Below are 27,922 nucleotides of genomic sequence, written 5' to 3' on the forward strand. Positions count from 1 at the left end.
TTCTTTTTCGATCTATCGATTATTCATATGATTTTCAAATGCACCCCAGCTGGTTTTTGGACATTTTTGAACACATTCTAAGTTGATTTCCGAATGAATTGTAAGTTGATTTTTGAATGCATGCATAGTGTATGTGATGTCTCTGCCAGGGGAATCCTCGTCGCTTCTAGACATGAACTTTCCTGCAGACAAAACGGGACGGGGTTATACGAGCTGAGCAGAATATAAAGCCAAACTGGTGAATGCCAACTGCTGTTTGTTTATGTGGTTGATTTGGTTTGCAAATGTTCAGCTTTGTTATTTACTAGTGAAAGCCATAGATTCATACTACCAGAGTCGAAATAAACGATTTTATTTATTTATCGTATCCAAGACATCACCATTTTACAAAAAAAATTATATTACAATGCAAGAGAAGCAGTTATAATACAATAATACATGGTTATAAGGTAAATTAACTACAATAATATAGAAAAGTATGTAACATATAATGATAAGCGCTAAGGATGCGAAACAGAGCAATTTTCATATCCCACGTGAAGCCCAATACACTGCAGCTTGAATAGCCTTGTCATTTGCTTCAAATAGGTCTCGAGTCGAACACGGGTTGTTTAGTTTCCTGCAGGCCAGTAGGTGTTGTGGGTCTTGCTGTTCTCCACACTCGCAGGGCTCGTCTGCACTGATGTAGCCCCATTTTTCCAAGTTTGCTCTGCATCTTGATACGCCTGTTCGTAGTCTATTCAGGGCTTTCCAGGTCGTATATGGGAGTTCAGAGCCAGCTGTGGGTTCTTCCCTGGGGCTATTCCCTGGTCTTCCTGGGTCCACATTGTACCACAGCTCTTCTCGTCATGCTCTAGGCGATAAAAGAGTTGCTTCAGTTGTTCGTAGGAAACTCTTCCTTGATTTAAGTCGGTGAGGTTGAAGATTGTAACCGAACATTGGATGCCTGGGATCTGTCTCCTGTTTATGTTTCTCGATTTCTGCGGCAGTCCTTCTTCTGATGTCTGGCGGGGCTATGCCCGTGAGGTGGTACAGCTGCTTTGTGGTAGTTGGGCGGAGGCATCCTGTCAAGATGCGTCCAGTCTCATTCAATGCTATATTTACTTGTTCAGCGTGGGTGGAATTTTGCCAAACGGGTGCCGAGTACTCCACAGTGGAGAAACATAAAGCTAAAGCTGACGTGCGGAGAACTGTAGGTTGCGCTCCCCATCTGCTATTTGTTAGCTTGCGGATGATGTTGTTCCTGGCACTCACTTTCATCTTTGTGGCCAAACAGTGTTTCTTGTAGGTGAGAGCACGGTCAAGTTTAATCCCAAGATATTTTGGTGTGTCGCTGTGAGATAGATGTTGTCCTTTCCAGCTTATGTTGAGTTTCCTCCTTGCTTCCTTATTCCAAGAGACCCACATTGGCCTTACAAATAGAAGACCAAAGATCCACGGAATGAAATTAGTAATTGAAAGACCACACGAGCAATATGGCAGCGCAATCTTCGCCAAAATGGGCCTAGGTATTATATCTGCAGAACTGACATCCCAAGAAGACATCGGAAATAAACAATTAACAGGAATAACAGGTAAGAAAGATTATGTATTATTTTCTTGGTGTATCCAAGAAAGTGAAATTCTGACAGAAAATTTTTGGCCAGATCACTACATTAGACAGGGCCAGTTGTAGTCCCTGGCTAGCAGGCGCCCAAGTTCCATTCTTGGAGTAGCGCGGAAAGCGCATCTTACGAACACATAATAACACCTAACCGGAGAATAATCGCTGGATAACTAAACCGGTGATTGTAGCAAGGTTAGTAAAGTTAACCGGAGAATGAGTTTTGACAGGAATAGTTACAGAATTAGTGATGACAAGATTGTTTGTTAGAACGAGGAAGGAGAAGAAACAGGGACATCACACAAATTATGGAAGAATATGACGATTCCAAATTTATACAAAAAGTTCGTACTACTACTTTTCACTCTCGTGCATGAGAAGCTGGAGCATATGAATGAAATGTGAAACTGTTTCCTAACATAAAGCTTTTTGATTGTAATAGGCCAAATAGGTATTTCGTGTTGGTACTTCGTGAATTATATTGTCGTACTATAAAAATGACTATTATTGCCAAAACAGTCGCGCTTATTTGGTGTGTGTTACAATTGCTGCAATATTAGAAAGGCCTATTTTATTTTATCCAGCACACAGTGACAAAATAGACGTAATCAGATTGGGAAACCACATCAGTCTTGGGTACTCTTTGTATTAACAGCTTTTTCAGTATTAGACGGCGACATTTCAATTTTTCATGTAGCAAAACGTTTGACGAACTTTGATGAGGTAATAGTCCTTTTGCAGAAAGGAGATCACGCCATGTAAATCTGTAGCAAGATTAGAGAGAAAAATCACTAGGACCTAAGGATTGAATTAATGTGTACTGTCTTGCCTGTCTCTTGTCTTGACTGGTTTTAGGTATCCTTTATTTAATTTTATGTCACACAGCACACAGAAGAGCAAGTTATTAGCTAATAGCAAAAAAAGAGTCCAGATTTTCTGAAGAGTTCTTGTTCTCCCGGTTACAAATAATCCCATCCAATATTATCAAACCGGCCGACTGGGAGCAGAAGAGGCACTACAGGACATTAATTTCCACTGTCCTGAAATAGTTTGATGTCATCCATTACAAAATATACTCGTTTGAGTTCCACAGAGTGAAATACAGTGACGTGTGGTATAAGAATGTTGTTTGAAGAGGTGTGGCACTGCACTTCAGCACACTTACGACCAAATAACATTTCTTACATTTCCTCGAAGATATATGTTTTATGTATTATACTCTTCAGAAAGATGTGTGCTACAAAATGAACTGATTTTTGAAAAGTTTTTTTTTTTTTTTTTGACATGCTGATGCGCAGAGCAGCTGTTTTAGCGGGGGAGGGGAGGGGAGGGGAGGGGGGGGGTAGTCTCCACGTGACCCGTGTTTACATTGAGTGATTTTTCTGTTTCCTCTTTGTTTACTGCTCTTACATCAAATGAAAAGAATACAGATTTCTGTGGCTGGGAGCTATCAAGTGAATTAAAATACATTCACATAACTACGGAAGGCTAAAATGTGTTACTAGTTCCAGATTTTATTTTATTTCCACCTTTCTGACAGTCGAGCATTAATCGTCTTGTGGAACAACAAAGCTATTTTTGTAGGTCTGCTAAAGAAATTTGACTTTCATTAAGCTTTCCTGCTGAGGCAGTAAATTTATTTGAAACGAAGTGTTTAATTCCACACTATTGGCTACTTTCAGCTGTTCGCTGTATTTCAAGTGCACATTTTCATCTTCTAGCATGTATGGAATTAAGTCATAATAAAGAACCAAACATGAGATAATACGGTACTGGTACTCCAAGAAAATTTACGTCCCAAAAACCACATTGAAAAGCTTAATATCAGATCAAGGCCTGTCATTGGGAATCTGGACATACGAATGTGCGCTTTAAGGCGAACTATGCACTTTAGTATGGTTCAAGAAATTCCGACGCTCTTGGAGTATCCTCTGATGTCTTGGTTTTTTTGACATAATGTAAGAAAGATCTTTCAATGTTTTACACGTACGAACATACGAGCTTCCTACGTCACTGTAGCTGCGCAAGCGCGGTGACGCCTCTTATCTGGCACTCTCTGGCATCTGCTGAAATGAATCTATTTCTAACAGGTCGCACGAAAATATTGCCATTGTGGTTTGAAAAGCGTTATTTTCAAAGTAAATTTCCTTTTACGCAAGATGAACTGTGTGCAAGAATGTACGATGAATTTCTTAAATCAGAGAGCGTTTGCTCTCATTTAAAAATCAACTCTTTGATGACGAGCCATTTAGAAGAATTTCGAACCGAGAAGATCATATTTGTGTGATGTATCTTAAAATGTAACATGCGCTAAACAGATCAACATTATATGTGAAAGCTTAACTTCTCTTGTAGCGTATTAATCTTCGAGAAAAATATTATATGCGAAATAATTGCTTTTCTTTTAACAACACTATGTATATTAACTTAAACCATTAACTTTTCCTGTTGGTGGAATTCGAATTTATACTTTAGTAATAGGAAAATATGCAGCGTACATGTTGCTGCACATCAAAGATGTTTCCAAAGCATGTTTTTCCCCCTGAGTTTTGTTCTCTAAAGTGCCGAGAAATTCTAAGCTGCTTTATAAAACCATATCCGTTCAAAGGATTGATAAGTTTTACATTTCCGACTGAAAGTATGCTGTCACTTAACGCGGAAAAAGTGTGTTTTCACCCGGGAGAAAATATATTTTTAACTGGGAGATACGGGACAAATCTGGGATATTTTTTTTTTTTCCCCCCTGCTAGAGAAATTTGGCTTTTATTACTGTTTTCCACTGAGGCAGTCAATTTATTTGACATGAAGTGTTTCATTCTACAGTATATGCTAGTTCCAAATGTTTGCTGAATTTCAAATGCACGTTTTCATCTTTTGGTACATATGGTGTTTTGCCATAATAAAGAACCAAACATGAGATAGTATAGTACTGGTACTCTGATAAAATATACATCCTGAAAACCACAATGCAAAGTGTGATATCAGGTTGGGGGTATACTTCATTGTGAATCTGGACACATGAATGTGTACTTCGAGCCAGATTATACATTTTAGTGTGGTTTGCGATCTTCCGGTGCTGATGCCCTGTTTCTTTTATGATGTAAGTTACGGTATCTTAATGCTTTATATGTACAAACATACAGGTTTCCTACGCTATCGTAGCTGCACAATCGCAGTAAAGCCTGTTTTCTGGCAACTGCTGAAACAAACCTATTTCTAACAGGTCTAGGCAAAATACTGCGAATGGTGGTTTGAAAATCGTAACTTTCAAACTAAATTTCCTTTTACGCAAGATGAAACATTATGTGTGAGAATGTGCAATGAATTTTATAAATCACAGAGTGTTCAACTCTCGTTTATGGCATAACATTTTGAGGACCGGTCACTTGGAGGAATTTCGAGGCCAGAAGACCATTTATGTCATTATTTTAAATTTTACTGGCTTAAAGCGTAACACGTGCAAAAAAGACCAATATTACATGTGAAAGTTTAGCTTCTCTTGTAGCTTATGATCTTCGACATCAATGTTATAAGTGAAAGCTTAGCTTTTCTTGTGGCTACACTATTTATATTAATTTAAACCATTAACTTTTCTTATTTGTGTGTTTACGCTACTGAACAATGATGTTGCTATTAGCTGACTACATCACGTGTCCTATGCTCTGAATATTGGCTGTCATTGGCTGGCGAGGTCATGTGACATGGGCTGTGATTGGCTTACAAAAGGGCATGGCAATCTCGATTTCAGTGCCTTGGAAACTAGGTGCCGTGTTTGGTGGAATTCGAATTTACACTTTTATAATTACGAAAATATGCAGCATATCTTAATATGAAAATATGCTGTTTACATGTAGTTGCACATCATCAAAGATCTTTCCAAGACCTTTTTTGCTGGATTTCATTTTCTAAAGTGACAGGGAAGTTCTACTCCGATGATGTATAAAACATTAACTATTCAAAGGATTAATAAGTTTTACAGTTCTGTGGGAAAGTATACTGTCACTGAATATAGCAGAAGTGTATTTTCTCGTGGGAGAAAGAGTATTTCCTTGTCTACGTATACACCCTGTAATCAAACTCCGTGCTGGACCAGAGTTAGTCTCTTCACTAAATTCAAAATAAGAATAGAAAACAAAGAGCAACACACAACACATAACATTCATTGACAACTACTTCAGAATTGCTTGCAGAAGTTGAAATTGTCGTAGACGAGATCATTCAGGCAAGACCTCTACTGGTGTTCGATACCACGACAGTTCAGAACACCCACCACCTAAAACTGCTACATTCAAGTGTCTGCATTATACCATCTTTTAAAATTTAGCTAGCACAGAAATGTATCTGTTACTTTGTGCCTAAGATGCTAGTGGGTCACACAGATATGCTGTTGCACATTCCTGCACATTTTATTTTGCAAACATGTTTTTACACACATTATTTTTGCAAATAAGGCTTTGACGAATTGGCTATAATCTCCATATTTGTGTGCAGAAAATACATCTATTTCAAACTGTCTCTGATAAAATAGTCTGGATACAATTTCCTATGAGTCAGCATTTATTAGGTAATTTTGCCTTTGTAGATTTTGAATCGGAATTCACATCTGTATTCACATTTATTGCAAATGTGAATTCGTCGTGTCCCTACGAACAGTACACTGAGGACTTAGCTAGCTTTCAGATGAAACCTTCTTCAGAGCTAGTGTGTGTGTGCATGTTCGCGTACATGTGCCCCCCCCCCCCCCCCCTTTCGAAACACGCATGCTGGAGAATAACAGCAGGAACATGCAGTAGAAATGTGGCACTGTCAAGCTGGTTCTGACTACAGGCGTTGGGAGTTGATTGCAGTGTACAATCTACTTCTATTTCCACACTCTGCAAACCATTGTGAAGTGCATGGTAGAGGGTACATCCACTTGCACTAATTAGTAGGACTTCTTCCCATTTCATTCATGTACAGAGCATGGGAAGAATGGCTGTTTGAATGCCTCTATGATCCCTATAGGAGTGACATGTAGTTGGTTGAAATATATTCATAGTCATCGTTTACACCTTGTTTTTGATGCTTTGTAAGTAGGCTTTCTCAGGGTAGTTTTGATATTTCAGATTCATAAAACTGTCCATATCCACATGGTATTTTGATTCTTCCTGGCTTTCTGAGGCCTTATGAGTTTTTGGAATATTTGCTGGAGTCTTGAAGACCAAGTTGATTCTATGCCTATTTGGGAACTAGCTAATCTTTCCCATTTACTGAGCCCGGTTACTGAATTGAGATACAGTTCCTGCGATACTGTTATGAAAAAAAGCTATTGCAATAGAAATTTATGATAACCTCTCAATAAAGGTGGTCTTCTACTGTTAAGCACATGTTGGGACCCAGCCATTGGGAAGCTGCAGTGGGTGCAACAGTCTTGCAACCAAAATACTATCTTACATGGCATTGGAGTAGGCAGCAGCAACCATACAACAGTTTAACGACTTGACAGGGCAAGGAGCTCAAGAGAATTTTGTACATATGTTCAGTATGTTTCCATGCAGTTCATTAACATTTTCCACACCAAACCCCTACGCAATATCTTCCTGCAAGCACACCTCTTTGGACGGAGCCCGTATGTCGTACATAGCTTTGTTTCCCATGCATTTGTAATGCTGTATGTTTCATGAGTTGAACTGGTGGCAAAAGTAGTTCATTTACTTTCTGACAGAGGTCATTATGAGTGTGCAGCTTGAGCATAGGCCACAAACGATTGTTTTTCACACACACACACAGTCTTGTAACTTCCAGTTTGGGCCTAGTGCAATTTGCATGTTTGTGTTGCGTGTGTTTTTGTTGGTTCTTCAAGATCAGAGGAGGGAAACTCTGATGGGGATATTGATTGCGAACCTTCAGACATATTTTCTGAAACTTCCAACAGTTCAGGTGTTGATTTATATTATTGAAAAATATCATTGCAGAATAATATGCATGTTACTACAAAAGCAAATATTGACTCAAATTATTTTGATATTTGAAGTACTGCTGCTTGTCCTGATAAATCGCAAAAAGTGGTCTCTGATGTGAGCAACTGGTTAAGAATTGACAACCAGCCTGATGATGTACCTGTGTTCAATAGTACTAGTGGTGTAACTTTGCAAATGCATGAAAATTGTAGTGAATTTGAATGCTCTTCAGTGTTTTCAACAATGAGATGATAAAAGTAATGAAGTTGAAACAAGCAGGTATGCAGGACTAAAAATTTATGAAGTGAAGTGAATAAGTAGTAGTCTGTGAAAAGGAAGTCTGTGTGGCAACAACAGTCAGCAGTAAAGATACATGAAATGTACTTGTTTTTCTCTATTATTTTGCACATGAGTGTAGTGAAGTTGCCAAAAATAAGTGACTATTGGTCAAAAGACGCATTTATAAATACTTCATGGGCAAGCAAGGCAGTGAGTAGAGACAGATCTACTTCATTTTGTTTATGTTGCACTTGAACGACAACACGAAATTCGTAAGACGAGGTCAGCTACAACATGATCCAACACACAAAATTAGACCTTTCTTCAGTTCTTTGTCACAAAGTGTAAGAATAACTTCAAACCACACGTGAAGCAAGTCATTGTATTGAGAAGAAAGTGCGAATTACGTTTGATGCTACATTACATTATGTTAGTTGTATTGCATGGATTCTGCAGAGAGGGATTTTTTAGATTTCGAAAGAAGTTAAATATGTACTCTTTATTTAAGTAAATTACAATAAAATGAATTGCCCCTATAAAGTATTGTTGTATTACTGTGCTAATGTTACTTCTAAACTAAGATATAAAATTAATTTTAAATTTTTCTTTGAAGACTAGTGGTAATCCTAGCTCACTAATTTGAAAAAAGTATTTATTATTCTCATTGTATACATCAAGATATGTAAAGTAATCTATAAGTCATTCCCTTTGAACTCATTATTACCAGTCGTGATTTGTTGCTAGTGCACTCTACCATAGTAGTCTACAGTGGCTGCGTGACACAGTCTAAAACAGGCCTCACTTTGTGTGTCCATTTGGCTGGCCAGTTAAATTGTGCAATATCCAGATATGCGGGGCAGTCAGATCTAATACTATTCCTGTAAGTTGAGTTTCTCCAAAAAAATGAGTCTGTAAGTCATCAGGAAAGGGAAATATGAAGAATAAGCTATTTTCTTCATGATTCACAACTTTTTGGGCTTGTAACAGAGTTGTAAATTTCTTTAAACAATATTTTGAGAACTTCCTTAGGTGTCTCCCTTAGGAGTTTCCTTCTGTTTGAATTCCAACCAAACTGCGGACTAGACATGCTGTATGCTGCCCTAGCATTTGTTTCCTGGTGCCATCAGAGAATAAATCAGTCTCACAGAAAGTTACAATGAACCAAAATGGTATGCTAAACCACAAGTAATGCTATAAGTAAGGTACATGTCAAAAGACAATAACTTTCATCAAAAATGTCTTAGGCATTTATGAGAGGAGAGAACGCTGAAATATTTTTCTGTGTGCCATAAGCAAACTGGTTGCAAGATTCTGGACTAAAGCCTCTGTTCTTATTAATTTAATTATCTATATTGGTTCTAATTATGTACCACTCTGCTCTGTATTTCATCTTTTATTATACTGTCTCAGAAATTCATTGCTTGCACCACAATGCTATTAAAATACATCATGCCAGAATGATTTTCACTCTGCGGTGGTGTGTGCACTGATGTGAAATCTCTTGGCAGATTAAAAATGTATGCCGGTCTGGAACTCGAACCAGAGACTTTCGCCTTTCACAGACAAGTGCACTACCGAGCTGAGCTGCCCAAGAATGACTCGTGACCCATGACCCTTTACTCACAGCTCTACTTCCACCAGTACCTGATCAGCTGCCACTGGCAGAAGTAAAGCTGTGAGTATCATTTGTGAGTCATGCTCGGGTAGCCCAGTTGGTAGAGCACCTGCTCACAAAAGTAAAAAATCCTGGGTTCAAGTCTATGTCTGTCACACAATTTTATTCTGTCAGGAAGTTTAATACAAGATGGCATATTCATAGTGTGTGCCAACCCTAGATTCTTTCATTTAGCATGGTACAGCTTTTAATTTCATTGAAGGGATCAATATACACTGAAGACTATATTTTCAGCTCTTAAAAGTTTTGCATAAATCACGATGGAAAACACATCAGTGCTCTCTCCTAGTTCGTAGATAAGTGCCTCTTTTTTTTTTTCAGTTGGGTGTAGTGTTTAGGTTCATCTTAAATTTCTGCGAGACTATAGTATTCTTTTCTGGCACCTGAAAACAGTGGCTAGGGCAGCATGACCCATGTACAGGTTGATTGGAATCCAAACAGTGAGTAACACGTGGAGGAACACTACTAGAGAACTTCTCGAAATGTCGTATACAAAAAATGACAGCTCAACTGCAAACACAAAAAAGTTGTAAACCATCAATTTTTCTGAGAAAGCATTACAATGTAGTCCCTTGTCTTTGAAATCATGTATCTATTGTCAGTTACACAAATTGCTTATAAGTTGCTAATATAATAGATACAGTTGAAATTAAAATGAAAGATAATGGCAGAGTACAGGGTGAAACTCGGACATTACAAGGTTGTAATATGCACTTTCAGCTCAGTCACAGTGTACAGCTTGTTTCCAGGTGGAATCTTTCATTCTGCAATGGAACGTATGCTGTTGTAAAACTTATTGGGTTGATGAAAACTGTATACCAGACTGGGACTTCTGAGGCTAGTGTCAGGGTCTGGCACACAGTTTTAATCTGTCAGAAGGTTTAATATTAGAGCTTAGTTACACATAAAGAATTAGTAGGGGGTAATGTGGAGGCTCTGGAGAGGTCTTAACTGAGAAATGGTAGGTGAGAAATGTGTCACATTATCTGAAGGTTTCTTTCAGGATCTCGGTACCCTCTGGAGCCCGCCCTCGTGTGTCTCAGCACGACATCGACACGCTTTCCATTGACTGCTTCTCTCCGGCTGAGCGGCAAACTGTGTGAGTTGTCCAAGGAACTTGCGCAGTTCCAGGCTCCATACATCTACAGTCTGGCCCAGGTGCTGGTCGATCAGAGCAGTGATATGATAGAGATGTTAGCAGGTTTGTAACAGATCACTACAACCAAAAAATATCTTACAACAAATTTTTACTTATGTAATTCTATTTATGGTGTAATAACTGTTTTATAATCCTGACCAGTTTCCAATCAGTTCATTTTCTTGTGTGTGCATAGTTTAGCATCCATAAATATTTTCTGGTCAAGTTTTATTTGCTCAACAGTCTGAACTTTACGAAAATACTAGCCTTTTCCCCACGTCTTCACCCATGTATGTGTTGGATACACCTCCTCCTACGCATCTTTGTCCACTTCTTCCTCCCTCTGTTCGTCCACCTCATCGCCTCTCCTACGTCTGCCCACTTCATAGTCCCTCCTCCGTCTATCTATGTCCTCCTCCCCACTCTCTCTGTGTCTTCATCTCCTGTTCCCCTCTCTCTGTCCATTTCCACTATCCCCTCTCCATGACCATATCTTGCTCCCCCTCCCTCTGACCTCATACTCCTCTCCCTCTCTCTTTTGATCTCTGCCTCTTTCTTTTCCTCATGCTTCCCAGTATGCCTGTAGACCTTCCACCTGCGTTATGCATCTCTCCCTCCTCCCCTTTCTCTGCCCATTTCCTTTTCTCCTCTCTCTGTTCATCCCCTCCTGTATTAATCTCAACATGTCCCCAGTTATGCTCATAAGCACGTGTAGCCCGTGCAGTGCAGCTCAGTGAAGCAGGCCACTACTATTTCCACAGTATGCCTGTCACATAGGGCAGGCTAGGTATCAGGGCCTTGAAAATCATTTATTTTCCTCTGATGTACTGGCTACTGTGCAAAGCAGGTTAATAAAGTTGGCTGGTACTATTCCAACACAACACGTCTGTCATTCAGGGCAGCCTGCATGTTGGACCTCGGAAAACTGTTTCTTGCCCCCAGGCGTGTAGGCTGCCCTGCCAAGCATGTCGATTTAGGAAGGTGATGGTGTTCAGACACGTTTCTGATGTGCAGGGCAGCCTATGAGCTGTGGGAGGGGGAGGGGGCGGACAAGATTTTGCCTATCTCTCTGCTCCTATTCGAACTAGGAGGTCATAAACCCTGCAGCGCTCGTACTCGTGGAGTCTGCCGTTTCCGTGCCAAATTTGGTTGAAATAGGTCCAAGGTTTTGGGAGGATATCCTTAACACGGCCTGCACAATATTTGTATGAGGCACCTGCTAATCTTACTCGGGTGCAACTTGGGAGAGAGACCGTAGCGGCTTGTCAGTTTATATGTTGCTTTGCTAAGAAATTGCAAAAGCCAGGAGGTGGAACTGTAGTGTCATCACCGGGGACGCCGATGTTCGGAGCTCCCCTGCCAGAGAAGCGTGCTGTGGGCTGTACGCGTGCGGACTGGGAAAGCCCATCCGCAAGCTGTGAATCCCACAAGCGAGCTGTCTGTATCCAGGCCGTGGGTACAGAGTCTAGCTCATATCTCAGCATGTGCTGTGGATGTCGACATCCTCAGCGGTGACATTGCAGTCCCACCTTCTGGTGCCTGTACTTTCATAGCAAATCAGTGTATAAATACGCAAACCATTACATTTCCCCTCCCTACATCTACATCTGCATCTATACTCTGCAAACAACCATAAATTGCACGGCAGAGGGTATGTCCCATTGTATCAGTTATTAGGGTTTCTTCCCATTTCATTCATGTATTCAGAGTACCAGGTCACAAACTTTTTCAAGCCTAGTGCAGATCTGGGTCAGGTAACAGAGGATGTAGGTGCTTTATGCAAGGATTTCACATAGGAGGATGCCGTGGTTATAGTGGGTGGTCCGGGAAATAGCATTGGCAGAGACTCTGAATATTCCATAGAGAGTGACCTGGTGAAGATAGCGTCAGCAACGAAGCATACGAGTGTGGGATTTGTGTCTGTGTTGAGACGCCGTGATCGGCCTCATTTGAACTCTTCCGTAGGGAGGGTGAACTTGGAGTTGTAGTGGCTGCTTAGGACGGATATAGGGTCCCATATTGGTTTGATTCCTGTGGATGCTATAGATAGGTGGGACTACACTAGGCATGGCCTTCACCTCAATAGGATAGGGAAGGGAAAACTGTCTGGGTTGATTGCAGAAAACTTAAGGGGGGACACTGGCACAAGTGGTAAAATACCAGTGGTCACAGGTGTCAGAGGCACGTATTTTTTAGGATAGGGAAGGGGGAAAGAAAACGAGTTTTAAGAGAGACTGGCAGACACACTCAGTTTGAGAAAACAGATGAACAGGAGTCAGATTTTATCATACAGCCTCCATTTAAACAGTGTTTAACAGAAAGTAATCAGAAACTGCCAGTTCATCTTCGCCAAAGCAGTTACAATCCCGTTAGTATGCAGTATCAGTTATCTTTATTACACCAGAACATTCCGGGACTTAGAAATAAAGTTGATGAACTACTCATTTGTATCGATGAAATGAATTCATCTAACCAAATTGACATAATCTGCCTCTCTGAACATCAAGTGACCACTGATATAGATGTGTTAGACATTTCAGGATTTAAGCTAGCTTCCTACTTCTGCAGAGTAGATATGGATGGAGGAGGAGTTGCCACATTTATCAAAAACTGCCATAAATTCAAGAACATTGACATTAATAAATTCTGTTTAGAGCAGCATCTAGAAGCATGTGCAACAGAATTAGAGTTCCATAACAGATCCTATATAATAATAACTATTTACCGAGCACCTGCAGGAAATTATAATCTATTCTTAGATCATCTAGAAGCTCTTTTGGGTTATTTAACAGGAAGAAACAAAGAAATTTTGATTGCTGGTGACATTAATACAGATTTTCTAATGCAATCTTCCAGTAAACATTCACTGCAGTTAGTAATGTTGTCTTTCAATCTAACTCACACTGTAAACTTTCCAACTAGGATCACTAAATCCTCAAGGACAGCCATTGATAACATTTTTGTAGACAAGTCAAAGGAACAAAATCATATCATAAAACCTGTTATAATTGGACTATCAGATCATGACATGCAGCTCCTTGTTTTAGATGTAAATTCTAAGCAGATTATCAAGACTGCTAAATCTGAGTACAGGAGAGTAGTCAATCAACCAAAAATTGAGTGTTTTAGAAAACTGCTCAAAGATATGAACTGGAAAGATGTTTATAGTGCTCTTGACATGAATGAAAAATATAACACATTCATGAACAATGTCAGTACCATGTTTGAAAACTGTTTTCCTCTAAAAGTTACTCAAATTAAACAGAAGTCTATAGTAAAACCATGGATTACACAAGGAATAAAGATTTCCTGTAAGACAAAAAGGAAAATGTATCTGTCGACCAAGAATAGCTCCAATGCTGATGATTTAGCTAAATACAAGGAATACTGTAAAACATTAAAAAAAAGTAATTCAGACGTCTAAACAAATGCACTACGAGAAGAAGATAGCAATATCAGGGAACAAAATAAAAACAATATGGGATATAGTGAAAGAGCAGACTGGTAGAACCAGAAAGGAACAGGAGCAAATAGCACTAAGGGTAGATGACACATTAGTAACTGATGGGCATAGTGTGGCAAATCTATTTAACAAGTACTTTATATCCGTTACTGATAGAATGGGACTTTCAGGATCAGTAAATAATGCCCTTGAATATCTGAAACTAGCCTTCACAAATAGCTTCAAGTACATGAATATATCACTCACTACACCAAAAGAAATAACGTCCATAATAAAATCTTTAAAAACAAAGCATTCTAGTGGGTACGATGAAATATCAACAAAGTTAATTAAGGCATGTTCTTGTGAGTTTAGTACAATTCTAAGTTACTTGTGTAACCAGTCAATTATAACTGGGACATTTCCTGACTGGCTAAAATATGCAGATGTTAAGCCTCTATTCAAGAAAGGGGATAAAGAGATACCATCAAACTACAGACCGATTTCACTTTTGCCAGCATTCTCAAAAATTTTAGAAAAAGTAATTTACAGGCAGCTGCTCAACCATCTGACCACAAATAACATATTATCAAGAACACAGTTTGGATTTCTGAAGGGTTCTGATATCGAGAAGGCTATTTACACCTACAGTGAAAATGTACTTAATTCATTAAATAACAAATTACAAGCAGCAGGTATTTTCTGTGATTTGTCAAAGGCATTTGATTGTGTGAACCACAACATCCTTTTAAGTAAATTAGAATTCTATGGTGTCACAGGCAGTGCTGCAAAATGGTTCAAGTCATACCTCACTAACAGGAAACAAAGGGTGCAGTGCAAGGGACTAGTGAATTAAGTCATCAGTCATCATCAGAATGGGAAGAAACTACATGTGATGTCCCACAAGGATCCATCTTAGGGCCATTGCTTTTTCTTGTTTACATTAATGATCTCTCATCAGTTACACTGCCAGAAGCAGAGTTCGTTTTGTTTGCAGATGACACAAGTATTGCAATAAATAGTATGTCAAGTGTAGTTCTAGAAAGATCTGCTAATGATATTTTCATGGATATTAATAAATGGTTTAAAGCCAACTCACTGACATTAAACTTCGAAAAGACTCACTATATGCAGTTTAGAATCTGTAAGAGGTTTCCACCCAGCATATGCATAAAATACGAAGAAGAGCAGATAGAAGAGGTTGACAGTCTTAAATTCCTGGGATTACAACTTGATAATAAATTCAGTTGGGAAGAGCACACCACAGAACTGCAGAAACGCCCTAACAAATCTGTATTTGCAATTCAAGTGTTAGCAGACAGAGGCGACATAAAAATGAAAAAGCTTGCATACTTTGCCTACTTTCATTCCATAATGTCATATGGTATAATATTTTGGGGTAACTCTTCAAGTCAAACAAAAGTTTTCAGAGTCAAAAAGCGTGTGATACGTATTATTTGTGGAGTAAATTCACGGACGTCCTGTAGAAACCTCTTCAAAGAACTGGGTGTACTAACTACTGCCTCTCAGTATATTTACTCATTAATGAAATTTGTCCTAAATAATATATCTCTTTTTCCAACAAACAGCTCAGTTCATACATACAATACCAGGAACAAAAATGATCTGCACAAGGACTTAAAAGCACTTACTTTAGTTCAAAAAGGGGTCCACTATTCAGGAACACTCATCTTCAATAATTTGCCAGTAAACATAAAAAATTTAGTTACAAATAAAGATCAGTTTAAAAGGAGCCTGAAAGACTTACTAGTGGCCAACTCCTTCTACTCCATTGACGAATTTTTTAATAGAAACAAATGATGTATTGTATATATTCATACTATTAGTATTGTTATTTCAGCTAAAAAAAAAAAAAGACATGCTCCACATCCACGAGGATCTCCTCAGCACGGATCTATGGAACGTAAACTAATCTAATCTAATCTAAGCTCAGGAAGAATGAGTGTTTAAATACCTCGTGTGTGTTGCAGTTAATCTGATCTTGTTATCACAGTTCCTGCGTGAGCAATAGTATATTCCCAGAATCATCATTTAAAGCTGGTTCTTGAAACTTTGTAAATAGGCTTTCTCATAGTAGTTTACATCTATATTCAAGAGGGATCAGGTATTGCATGCACAACAGTGCACCCTCTAATGTGGCAACCTCCATTAGTGAATTTCTTGCAAAAAAAAAAAAAAAAAAAAAAAAAAAGCTTTCCTGTGGTTCACCTATTTGTTGTGGATCTCAGTCCCTGTAGTTTTTTAATATTTCTCTGGCTTAAAAACAACTTAAAATGATGTGGCATTGCTATTTTGAATAATATCCATAAGAGTGTAACTAAGGAGCTGACAGAGGTATTTCAGTAGAAACTTTTTTGGAACTGCTATGGAACTGGAAACAATGCTTCCATATCTCTGTATTACTGCCAGCAGGAACTGCAGTGGGCCTTTAAAGAAGTAAGTCAAGCATTATTATTGCTGGCCAGCTAACTTTTATTGAATGCTGCGCTACAGTTCAAAGTGACAGATAAATGACAATTCTTCAACATAGTCACCAAGTCTTTGTAAAAACAACAGTTGGAGGATTCTATCAATCATTCGGTTCCACAGCTATAGAAGTCTGTTCCTTAGTCATGGAGCCATCCGAGTACTGCTGTGTACATGTACTAGTCATTAGAAAATTTCTTCTTCCTCCCATCCCCGTCCCCACCCCGTAGACGTTCTTACAGCTTTCTGACAAGATGAACAACACACATTGCAAAGATCTCGAACAGCATTTCCCACTTCTGTGTGGTGTTGTTGAAATTTTTGGCACTGTTTCACTACGGCTGGACACGACATTGCATTTGATCCTCTGTGTGCTGTTTAGACATTTCTCCCACAAGAATCACACTGTCCTGCATACATCAACTTTGGAATATGTTTCCAGTTGCCGCACCACTTCAATTGCACACTGTGATGCATCAGCTGCTCTGTGTCTGCAGAAAACCTGGAACATGTACTCTCTTCTGACAATGTGCCACTCTCATTGCTCAATGATCTTAGTGTGGGACGACATGTGTAACTTACTTTCTGAAGTTCATGTTTATTTTCAAGGGGACAACCTTGATGTGTAAAAAGGATACAGCCTGTGATAATTTAAAAAATAAAAAAAACTTCTATTCTAACACACCTTGTAACTGACACTCTTAACACAGACAGCTGTTGGTCACCTGATTCAAAACTGTGTAGCAGTGGCACCTATGGTAGAATTCGTCATTACTACCCCTCCATACCTGGGAAAGGTAAGTTCACCCCTCTTATGTGGCTGCTGGTATTTAAAAATATTGTGCTATGTGAAGTGATAAGAATATAATTTCTGTGACATATTCAAAATTTGCAGCTAGGCTGCAACTTAAATTCTGAACATAGTCCATTGATACAGTCCTTGTGAACTACTGAGGCTGAACAGTGAGAGTTTTTAGGCTCAATGAAAAAACTTTGTCTTTCCTGCTGAGCTTTGATATACTATGTGATCAAAAGTATCTGGACACCTGGCTGAAGATAACTTACAAGTTCGTGGCACCCTCCATAGGAAATGCCCGAATTCAATATGGTGTTGGCCACCCTTAGCCTTGACAACAGCCTCCACTGTCACAGTCATACATTCAGTCAGGTGCTAGAAGGTTTCTTGGGGAATGGCAGCCCATTCTTCATTTCTTCATGGACTGCTGCACTGAGGAGAGGTATTGATGTCGGTCGGTGAGGGGTGGCACGGCATTCCGAAACATCCCAAAGATGTTCTGTAGGATTCAGGTCAGGCCTCTGTGCAGGCCAGCCCATTATAGGGATGTTATTGTCATGTAACCACTCCACCACAGGCTATGAACAGATGCTCAATCCTGTTGAAAGATGCAGTCACCATCCCCGAATTGCTCTTCTACAGTGGGAAGCAAGAAGGTGCTTGAACCATCGATGTAGACCTGTGCTGTGATAGTACCACACAAAACAAGGGGTACAAGCCCCTTCATGTAAAACACGATCACACCATAACACCACCGTCTCCGAATTTTACTGTTGGCACTACACACACTGGCAGGTGACATTCATCTGGCATTCGCCATATCCACACCCTGCCATCAGATTTCCACAGTGTGTATTGTGTTTCGTCACTCCACACATCGTTTTTCCACATCATCCAATGTTTACACCGCTTACACCAAACAAGGTGTCATTTGACATTCACCGGAATGATGCGTGGTTGTGAGCAGCCGCTCAACTGTGAAATCCAAGTTTTCTCACCTCCCGCCTAACTGTCATAGTACTTGCAGTGGGTCCTGATGCAGTTTTAAATTCCTGTGTGATGGTCTGGACAGATGTCCGCCTATTACACATTACGACACTCTTCAACTGTCGGCCGTCTCTGTCAGTCAACAGTTGAGGTCGCCCCGTACGCTTTTGTGCTGTACGTGTCACTTTGCACATTTCCACTTCAATATCACATCGGAAATAGTGGACCTAGAGATGTTTGCGAGTGTGGAATTCTCGCATACAGACGTATGACGCAAGTTACACCCAACCACCTGAGCATGTTCAAAGTCGACGAGTTCTGTGGAGTGCCCCATTCCGCTCTCTCACGATGTCTAATGACTACTGAGGTCGCTGATATGGAGTACCTGGCAGTAGGTGGCAGCACAGTGTACCTAATATGAAAAACGTATGTTTTGGGGAATGTCTGGATACTTTTGATCACATAGTGTAGGAAAAAGGAATGGACTAGATGTGGACACAAGGACCTGAACCTTGTGTGTCATTTACATAAGAAATATAGTAGGGTTCTCACTTTTGCGTGAGGTATTTATTTTTAAATCAGACTAAAATTCTGTGCTTTCTTAAAAATTTGAAAAAGGAAGTGTTGTACTAATCACGCTTTTCATCAGAAATGTGAAGTCAAGGGAGGATGGCTTTCAGTATAATGAAAGAGGATACTGTCTGTCAATCGGTGAAACTGCAGCAACAGGAATAAGGCTGACTGAAAAATATCGAGGCATAATATAACAAGGAGACAAAATAGCAATTACGTACCTGTAGAAGCTGAAATATCAATTACTGCTGACAGAGAGAGTTAAAAGTAGAAAAAACTTGCCAGTCCTTTTGTTTATGTTCCTTTTTCTTCTTCTCTTCTTCTTCTTCTTCTTCTTCTTCTTCATTTGGCACGGGAGATAATGTATTCTGTATATTCCTCCACTAGCCATTTCTGTTTGACATTTGTGGTGCATTCTCTTTTTCTTGGGCCCATCTCTGCCTAGTGTTTGTTGATATCATCCTCCCATCTGTCTGTAGCTTCCTTGGCCTCTTATGCCCTCACACTTCCTGAGAATGCTATTTGTGGTGGTATCTCCCTTTCCATTGTAATTAGTTGTCTCGCCTATATCAGTCTTCTTTTCTTATCTTTCAGCCAATATTAGCTTATGTGTATAGCTCTGCCAGTTCCTGGATTTTTGGTACTCTTCAGCCCTGTGGCTGGTGGTCCCTCCTGGGGCCAAATATTTTCCATAATATCTTTTTCTTCAAGACTAGAATTTTTTTAATTTTTTTCTGTAATGTGAATGGTGCAGACCCATATGGAGCTACCAAGAGAGTTACACTCTAGTTTAGTTTGATTCTCAAAGCTGCTGTACAACACAGCAAAAATACGCTGTATTTGCCTCTGTGCTCCAAGCCCCAGCCTCAGTTTCCATCCCATCTGCTTGCTAAATATGCTATGTGTGTTCTTTTAAAAATGAATTTATCAGTTGTCAGTGGGTACCATCACTGTATACTTATTCATGACAGTGTGTGTTGTTTTCTTGTTAATTTGTAACACTGCTTTCCATGCAATATTTGTGTAAGAACTTATCGCAAGCTGCAACTCCTCCTTATCTGTCACTTATGAGATGGTCATCATCTGCTTATGCTATCCTGTTTATTTCATTATTACCCAGTCTTATTTCAGCTGAGCTTGATTTTTTGTGTTCTCTCTATCTTTTCTAAAATTGAAATAAAAAGTAAAAGAGTTGAAGGGAATACAAGTGAAGCCGTAGTTGAGAAGGGATTGAGACAGGAATGTAGCATATTCCAGTAGTTATTCAACCTCTACATTGAGCAAGCAGTAAAGGAAACCAAGGAGAAATTTGGAAAGGAAATTAATGTTCAGGATGAATAAATAAAATCTTATAGGTTAGCCACTGACATTGTAGTTTTGTCAGAGACAGGAAATGACATGGAAGAACAGTTGAGTGGAATAGATAGTGTCTTGAAAAGAGATTTAAGGTGAGCATCAACAAAAGTAAAACAGGGTGATGAAATGTAGTCAAATTAAAGCGGGCAGTACTGAAGGAATTAGATTACTAAGTGAGGCATTACACTTAGTAGATGAGTTCTTCTATGTGGCCAGTAAAATAACTGATTATGATCAAAGTAAGGATAAGCAGAAGAGCCATAACAAGAAAAGCATCTCTGAAAAGAGGAACTTGTTAACATTTAATATCAATTTAAGTATCAGGTCGTCTTTTTTTGTGTTTATAGATATTTGTCTGAGGTGGAGCCTTATATGGAAGTGAAATGTGGGTGATAAGTAGTTCAGACGAGAAAAAAATGGAAGCTTTCGAATTGTGGTGCTATCCAAGAATGCTGACGATTAGATCTGTCGGTTGCATGACTTATGAGGAAGTACTGAATCAAATTGGGGGGAAAAGAAATTTTTGACAGAACTTGACTAAAAGAAGGGATTAGTCTGATTAAACACTAAGTTTCTTGATGTTATGAGCTATTAATATAGTATATATAAATCCTCCTAAAATTGTTCCTTTCTGTTGTAAATGAATATGTTTAATTTCCTGGGAAACTTGCGATTTTTGCAGGAAGTTACGAATTCTTCTTAGACCCATTGCAGCCCTTGTTTCCAAAACAGGAAACATGTGATACAGGGATGAACCCCAGTGAGCAAGGAATGTCAGTAAATGAAAATGGTCTGATTAATGGGGATGGATATCAGAAAACAGATCGTCAGAACAGAGACCTTGCAGCCAGATTGAGGTGAGAGAATTTGCATTCCTTCATTTTAAAGTTTGGTGTCTGAAAAACTGTATTTAGGTGGAGTAATTATTAATAATTCTGTCACTTATCTTGACTTTTTGAGTGTTCTGCAGTATTCTCGTACACCATTCAAGAGGTTCATTGTGCCCTAATACTAACTTTGAAGTGTGTAGTGTGCAATTTCAGCAAAATGCTTATTATATTGTGTTCTTAAGTGGGAATCTGCATGTTTTGGTGCCTGAACATGCAATTTTTGTGTACGTTTGCTGCTTTCACTGATGCAATGATTCTATTGGTGTAAAGTTATCCTTATTGTCTACAAATGCTCTTAAACATGTAAACATTGTGTGCCAAGTGGTGACTGCTTTAACAAGACTTGGTAGGTTTTCTGCTTTGGTCACTTTTTTTCCCAATATTAGTTTGGCATAATGCATTTGGCAACCTGCTGCCATCTTTATATGCCCGTATGTTATTTTTGCAGTAATTTTTGTAATAAACTCCCCTTTCATGTATGATATTTCTGCTGGATGTGCCAGTTAAGTGCTGAAATGTCACATCTGCTCAGCAAACTTTAATATAATTTAACACTTTTTAAAAAGCACCCAAGTCTCATTTGGGTACTTGCAGTGGTGGCTTAGTGAGACTCGGGTACCGTCTCAAAAGTGTCAGTTTATAACAATATTATGAAAAGGAAAGTTGCCACTCACCGTATAGCGGAGATGCTGAGTTGCAGATAGGCACAACAAAAAGACTGTCACAAATGTTTTTTGTTGCGCCTATCTGCGACTCAGCATCTCTGCTATATGATGAATGGCAAGTTTCCTTTTTGTAATATCATGACATTGCATCCTGAATTTTCCATTGTTTGTCAGTTTACATCGTTCTATGATTTGTATAGTTGCTACAATATGGGAGAAAATTAGAATTAATTTTTTGTGGGAGTAAGTAACATGAAACAACAAATGACATCTCAATTACAAAGATGTTTATAATAGAGTGGGTGGGAATTGGTTTAATATTATTAAGTTTTAAAGACTGTGCCATGGATACAGATATTAGTAGGAATAAACATTTCTTGTGGCGGGTGTTATGTGAACTGATTTGCACCGTTTCGAAACAAGTACAAATATTTTGCTATTGATGGAATAACAAGTTTCCCTTTAAGATCATTGATCACCCATTCCCTGGCATAACTGAACACGGGTAATCTTATGAGTTTGTATAAAGAATTTGAACAATAATATGGAAAGGATAGGTTGCTACTTATCACTCAAGAGCCATTGAGTCGCAAACAGGCACAATAAAACAGAATGGTTGAAGTATTGAGCTTTCGGACTAAAACTTTTGTCAGAAGTAGGAAACTCGCACACTTTCAAACAAGCACATCTCACCCGTACTACCTAGAACTGGAGCTACTGAATCACATTCTCTGGCAGGCTGTGCACTACCTCTCATTGTGCCCTGAAATGAGAAATATCCTCCCAACTTTCCTCACCATTACACCCACAGTGGCATCCTTGTCCATCCCTACTCCATCCTTGCTCTTGACCTCTTGCCTCATGGTTAATATGTGTGCAGCAGTCACAGTCTCGTCACAGACATCTCCTACCCAATCAAAGGCAGGGACTCCTGTGAAAGCAGCCATGTGATCTACCATCTTAGCTGCAACCACTGTGTGGCATTCTAGGCGCTACAGTCTGGAACCGCGAGACCGCAACGGTCGCAGGTTCGAATCCTGCCTCTGGCATGGATGTGTGTGATGTCCTTAGGTTAGTTAGGTTTAAGTATTTCTAAGTTCTAGGGGACTGATGACCACAGCAGTTAAGTCCCATAGTGCTCAGAGCCGTTTGAACCATTTTTGTGGCATTCTAGATGAGCATGACAACTAATGAGCTGTCTGCATGAACAGCCCCCACCAAACTGTGGGTTAGCAGTAGCCAGACCACCCAGTTGCCAAGCATGCTGCCCAACATGATGTGCTTCACTTTGATTGGTTCACAGCTTATGCCATCTGAATCCTTCTCATCAATACCAGTTTCATGAATTGTGCCCTGTGAGAACGCTCCTTACCACATACTCTTTGTTCTCATAACCACTCTGGCCTCAACCTTCACTAGTCACTGTCCTCTATCTGCTTATTTCTCTGCTCCCACTCGAGTATTATATATGACTCCTATCATGCCAGTTCACCCATGTAGTCCATTCCCATTCTCTACTACACTCCTCTCACCTTCCCTCCCCCTCCACCAAGCGAGGTGGCTTAGTGGTTAGCACACTGGACTTGTCTTCAGGACGACAGTGGTTCAAACCCCTGTCTGGCCACCCTGATTTAGATTTTCCTTGATTTCCCTAAACTGCTTCAGGCAAATGCCAGCATGGTTCCTTTGAAGGGCACGGCCAACTTCGTTCCCCATCCTTCCCTAATCTGTTGGGCCCGGTGACCTCACTGTGTGGTCCTCTCCCCCAAATCAACCAACACTCCCCCCCCCATCCCCCCTCCCCCCTCTCCCTGCCCCAAGAAGAATCTCCTGATGCTACACCTAGCAGCCATATCCTGTCCCCACCATGTCTCAGACAGCACTAGCATCTTCCATCACCCCTACCCTTCTACCCTTTATCCCTCCCCCTCCCTGCTCCACTAACCCCACTAATCCCTACAGCTAGATATCCACTCACCTCAGATGCAATCATCACAACATCACAATTGTACCCTAGGGCACAGAGCTGACAGTAATCTGTGTGTGTGTGTGTGTGTGTGTGTGTGTGTGTGTGTGTGTGTGGACTTAGCTGTGTCTGCTTGCGACTCAGTGCCTCCTCTGTGTGATGGGTAACAACCTTTCCCTACCATGTTGTTATTCTGTCGTAGGCTTTCTTCTCTATGAAGAATTTGAAATTTTCATCATTGATACAATAAGTGAATAGTTACGTAAGACCTGAGTTTCTCCTGGCATATTAAATTGTCAAACAACTTACTGGAATTCAGCCAGGTAGTATTCGGTGGGAACACACCCCGCCATTTTCAAGGCAAACTGCAATGGACAGGTGATGTACATGCAAATTGAAAACCTCGGTTCTTGGGCTAATGCAGGAAAGATGACACACACTGAACACTAGTGCCACCAAAGATGACCAAAGTCAGAGATATTGATAGTGAGACTACGAACTAGCAGGTGAGGTAACATTGAATCTGTCCCTCTGTTTTTTGACAAGGGAGAGAGCAGGATTCCAAACAGAGTTCAAACAAAAACCTCCATGCCTGTTTACATGGTTTCTCACTAATTTAATCTCAACTGCCTCCTTAATAACACTGTCCCAATAGCTGGACATGCATGCCAATATATCAGTGTTTTTGTATAACATAGGGTGACCAGTATCCAAGCAATGTTCAGCAATAGCAGATCTACTTGGCTGCTGTAATTGTGTTCAGTACATCAGTCCTCCACGGTCCTGATAGTGTGACCAATATACACCATGCCACAGCTACGAGGAATGCGATATACACTCACCTTACGTAAACCAAGATCATCCTTAATGGAACCCAAAAGCACTAATTTTTTATGGAGGTATTTCTGTAAAATATGACCGATCTTGTTGGAAATGCTTCCTACATAAGGAAAAAATGCAGCAGACTTAGGTGTCGACTCAGTATTATCATCAATCACCCAATGCACAGTTGGTCAATAGCGCAATGCACATTCAATCTGTCTTTCACTATAACCATGTTGACGAAACGGAGCTTCAAGATGGGACAGCTCAGCTGGCAAAGGCTCAGTGTCAGAAATGACGTGTACCCTGTGTACCAAGGTATGAAGTACCCCTTCACACTGAACCGGATGGTGACAACTATTAGCATGTAAATACAACTCAGTATGAGTATGTTTCCTGTAAACTGCATGTCCCAATGATCCATCATCCTTCTTCCTAACCAAAATGTCAAGAAAGGGAAGGTAATCATCCTCTCCCACCTCCATCTTAAAATGAATGTTTGGGCGGATCGAGTTCAGGTGTTCTAGAAAGGCATTAAAAATCTACCTACTGTGAGGCCAAACTGTTGTGACTTAGCAAGACAGCCAAGTCACAACGAGAGGAAGCCGAAAGGCACGCATTAAGCTCACGCAGATTGGCATGAGGTCTGGAACAATTAAAAGGAAGTGAGAACTTAGAAAATGGACGCAGTTGCTGTAATACTTAACTTTAATCCACATTTGTAGAACATCGCTCTTGATGATACATGCTTCAAAATATTAATTATCAAAGCTATGGCGCCTTGCTAGGTTGTAGCCAATGACTTAGCTGAAGGCTATGCTAACTATCATCTCGGCAAATGAGAGCGTATTTGTTAGTGTGGCTTCGCTAGCAAAGTCTGCTGTACAACTGGGGCGAGTGCCAGGACGTCTCTCTAGACCTGCCGTGTGGTGGCGCTCGGTCTGCAATTACTGACAGTGGCGACACGCGGGTCCGACGTATACTAATGGACCGCGGCTGATTTAAAGGCTACCACCTAGCAAGTGTGGTGTCTGGCGGAGACACCACATTCCTCCCCCGCAAATTGGCGAACGGTTGTGTTATAAGGCTTCCGCCCGCCGTGGGGAGGACCCCATGTTGACGTATGCGACGAGGTGGGGAGCTTAACAACAGGCGAGGCTGTGCCACCCGCACCCGGCCATTCGGTCCAAGGGGAGCTAGGAAACACCTGAAAACCTAGTCCAGGGTGCACGCCAACATGCGGTGTATGCGCCCATAAAGAGACAGGAGGGGCCGTAGGGTCGACCTCCATCGCGTCGGGGTACCCGATGGGCGAAGACGACATCTGGTCCGGAGCGGGCAAGAGGTCCATGTCGGAGGATAGCTGGTCACGGAAAGCGATCGGCGGCGCGTGACCCAGGGAGGCGCCCGGCGGCTGCAGCGACGAGTCCACTGTGGGCGGCGCCAGCGGGAGGACCGGCGGCGGCGCGGCGCCATGGGGCAAAATGGAAGGCATCGTCGGTAACACCTGAGGATGAGGCGAGCCAGTAGATGGGTCCCCAGGGCACTGACCGGACGGCACCGTCGCTGAAAGCAGACGGGGAGCGGCAGAACCCGTGCGACGACAGAGGCGCAGCTGATTGAGATGCCGACGCACCTCACCAGAGGCCCCCAAAACCAGATACATAGCGCGGCCGAGGCAGCGAAGAATGCGCCCTTCGAACCAACGCCATGAACCTCGATAGTTGCGATAGTATACAACGTCGCCTGGAGCAAAAGCAGGTGGCTGCCGCTGCACAGGAATCTGATGCGGCGGATGTAGCAAAGACATCAAGGTTCGATGAGGACGACCGTGCAACAACTCAGCCGGCGAGCGACCATCTCGGGGCTGAGAGCGATACGAGGACAAGAAGAGCAATAACGTGTTCTCCCGAGAATGCGACTCTTTTAACTTCAACATCTGTGACTTGAAAGTCCGGACCAATCGTTCAGCGGCACCGTTTGACTGAGGCGAAAACGGCGCGGACGTCAGATGGTGAATACCATTGGCCTTGCAGAATGACTGAAATTCTGCGGACATGAATTGTGGGCCATTGTCGGAAACAATAGTCTGTGGAAGACCTTCAATGCAAAAGATAGCAGATAACGCTTGGATGGTGGCAGATGACGTCGTGGAAGCCATCCGGACAACAAAAGGAAAATTACTGAAAGAATCGACCACAACCAACCATCGAGCATTCCAGAATGGACCAGCAAAATCGATGTGTAAGCGTTGCCAAGGGGAAGTGGCTTTTGGCCATGCAAAGAATTTCCATGGCGGTGCGGATTGTTGTTCGGCACACGCTATGCAAGAAGAGCACATTTTCGTAATCACAGCATCGTAGCCAAACCAAGTACAGTGCTGACTATACCCCAATGTCCTTGGTGGAGAAGCCGTAAGACAGAGGACTGTAACGAACGTGGGACCACGACCTGAGACTGATCATTATCAGAACGCAACAGCAAAACACCACGTCGTACAAAAACTCTCTGCTTGCGAGCAAAAAATCGGCGAATCAACGGATCCTCGATCCGTGACTTTGACAAGAGCCATTGCGTAGCAACAAAACACAAAACGGTAGCAAGGATAGGGTCAGAAGCTGTGGCTGTAGCTACACGACGAAAATCAATCGGAAACGATTCGACCACGTCATCTGTTTCCGAATCAATGAACATGCAAGCAAGTTCGAAGGAATCGAATGCTCCATCCTCAGCAACAGGCAAATGGGACAACGCATCAGCGTTTCCGTGCTTAGCAGTGGACCGATAGAAGATATTGTAGCGGTACTGCGAGAGGAAAATTGACCAGCAGAATGAATTTCTCTGCTGTACGTGGAGGTACAGGCTTGTTCGGATGAAAAAGCGATGTCAAAGGTTTGTGGTCTGTGATGATGGTAAAGTGACGACCATACAAGAAATCATGAAACTTTGTAACACCAAATACGAGAGCCAAAGCTTCTTTCTCGATCTGCGAATAATTTCTTTGCGCAGACGAGAGCAATTTGGACGCAAAGGCAATAGGACGATCGTGTGAACCATCTTTGTGCGCAAGCACAGCACCAATCCCGAAATCCGATGCATCTACCATCAACAAAAGAGGTTTCCGGGGATCGAATGGCGTAAGGAAAGTAGTGGAAAGCAACGCCGATTTCAACTGGCGAAAGGCGCGTTCGCATTCCGTCGTCCAGACGAACGGAACACTTTTACGACGTAAGCGATGAATCGGAGCTGAAATGGAAGAGGCATGGGGAACATATCGGTTGTAATAGTTAATGTTTCCCAACAC

General features: G+C 41.0%; 1 protein-coding gene across 1 annotated transcript in view; it reads left to right on the plus strand.

Annotated features, from left to right (window-relative positions):
• The window catches only part of LOC126210661 (putative ATP-dependent RNA helicase DHX57), a 238,405-nt gene that overhangs the window by 48,727 nt on the left and 161,756 nt on the right, over window positions 1–27,922 (plus strand). The window contains exons 7-8 of the mRNA XM_049939992.1: window positions 10,500–10,697; window positions 20,958–21,132. Coding sequence (XP_049795949.1) covers window positions 10,500–10,697; window positions 20,958–21,132 — 373 coding nt within the window. The remainder of the gene's footprint in view (window positions 1–10,499; window positions 10,698–20,957; window positions 21,133–27,922) is intronic.

Source organism: Schistocerca nitens, chromosome 10 (genome assembly GCF_023898315.1).
Source record: "Schistocerca nitens isolate TAMUIC-IGC-003100 chromosome 10, iqSchNite1.1, whole genome shotgun sequence".
Lineage (NCBI taxonomy): Eukaryota > Metazoa > Arthropoda > Insecta > Orthoptera > Acrididae > Schistocerca > Schistocerca nitens.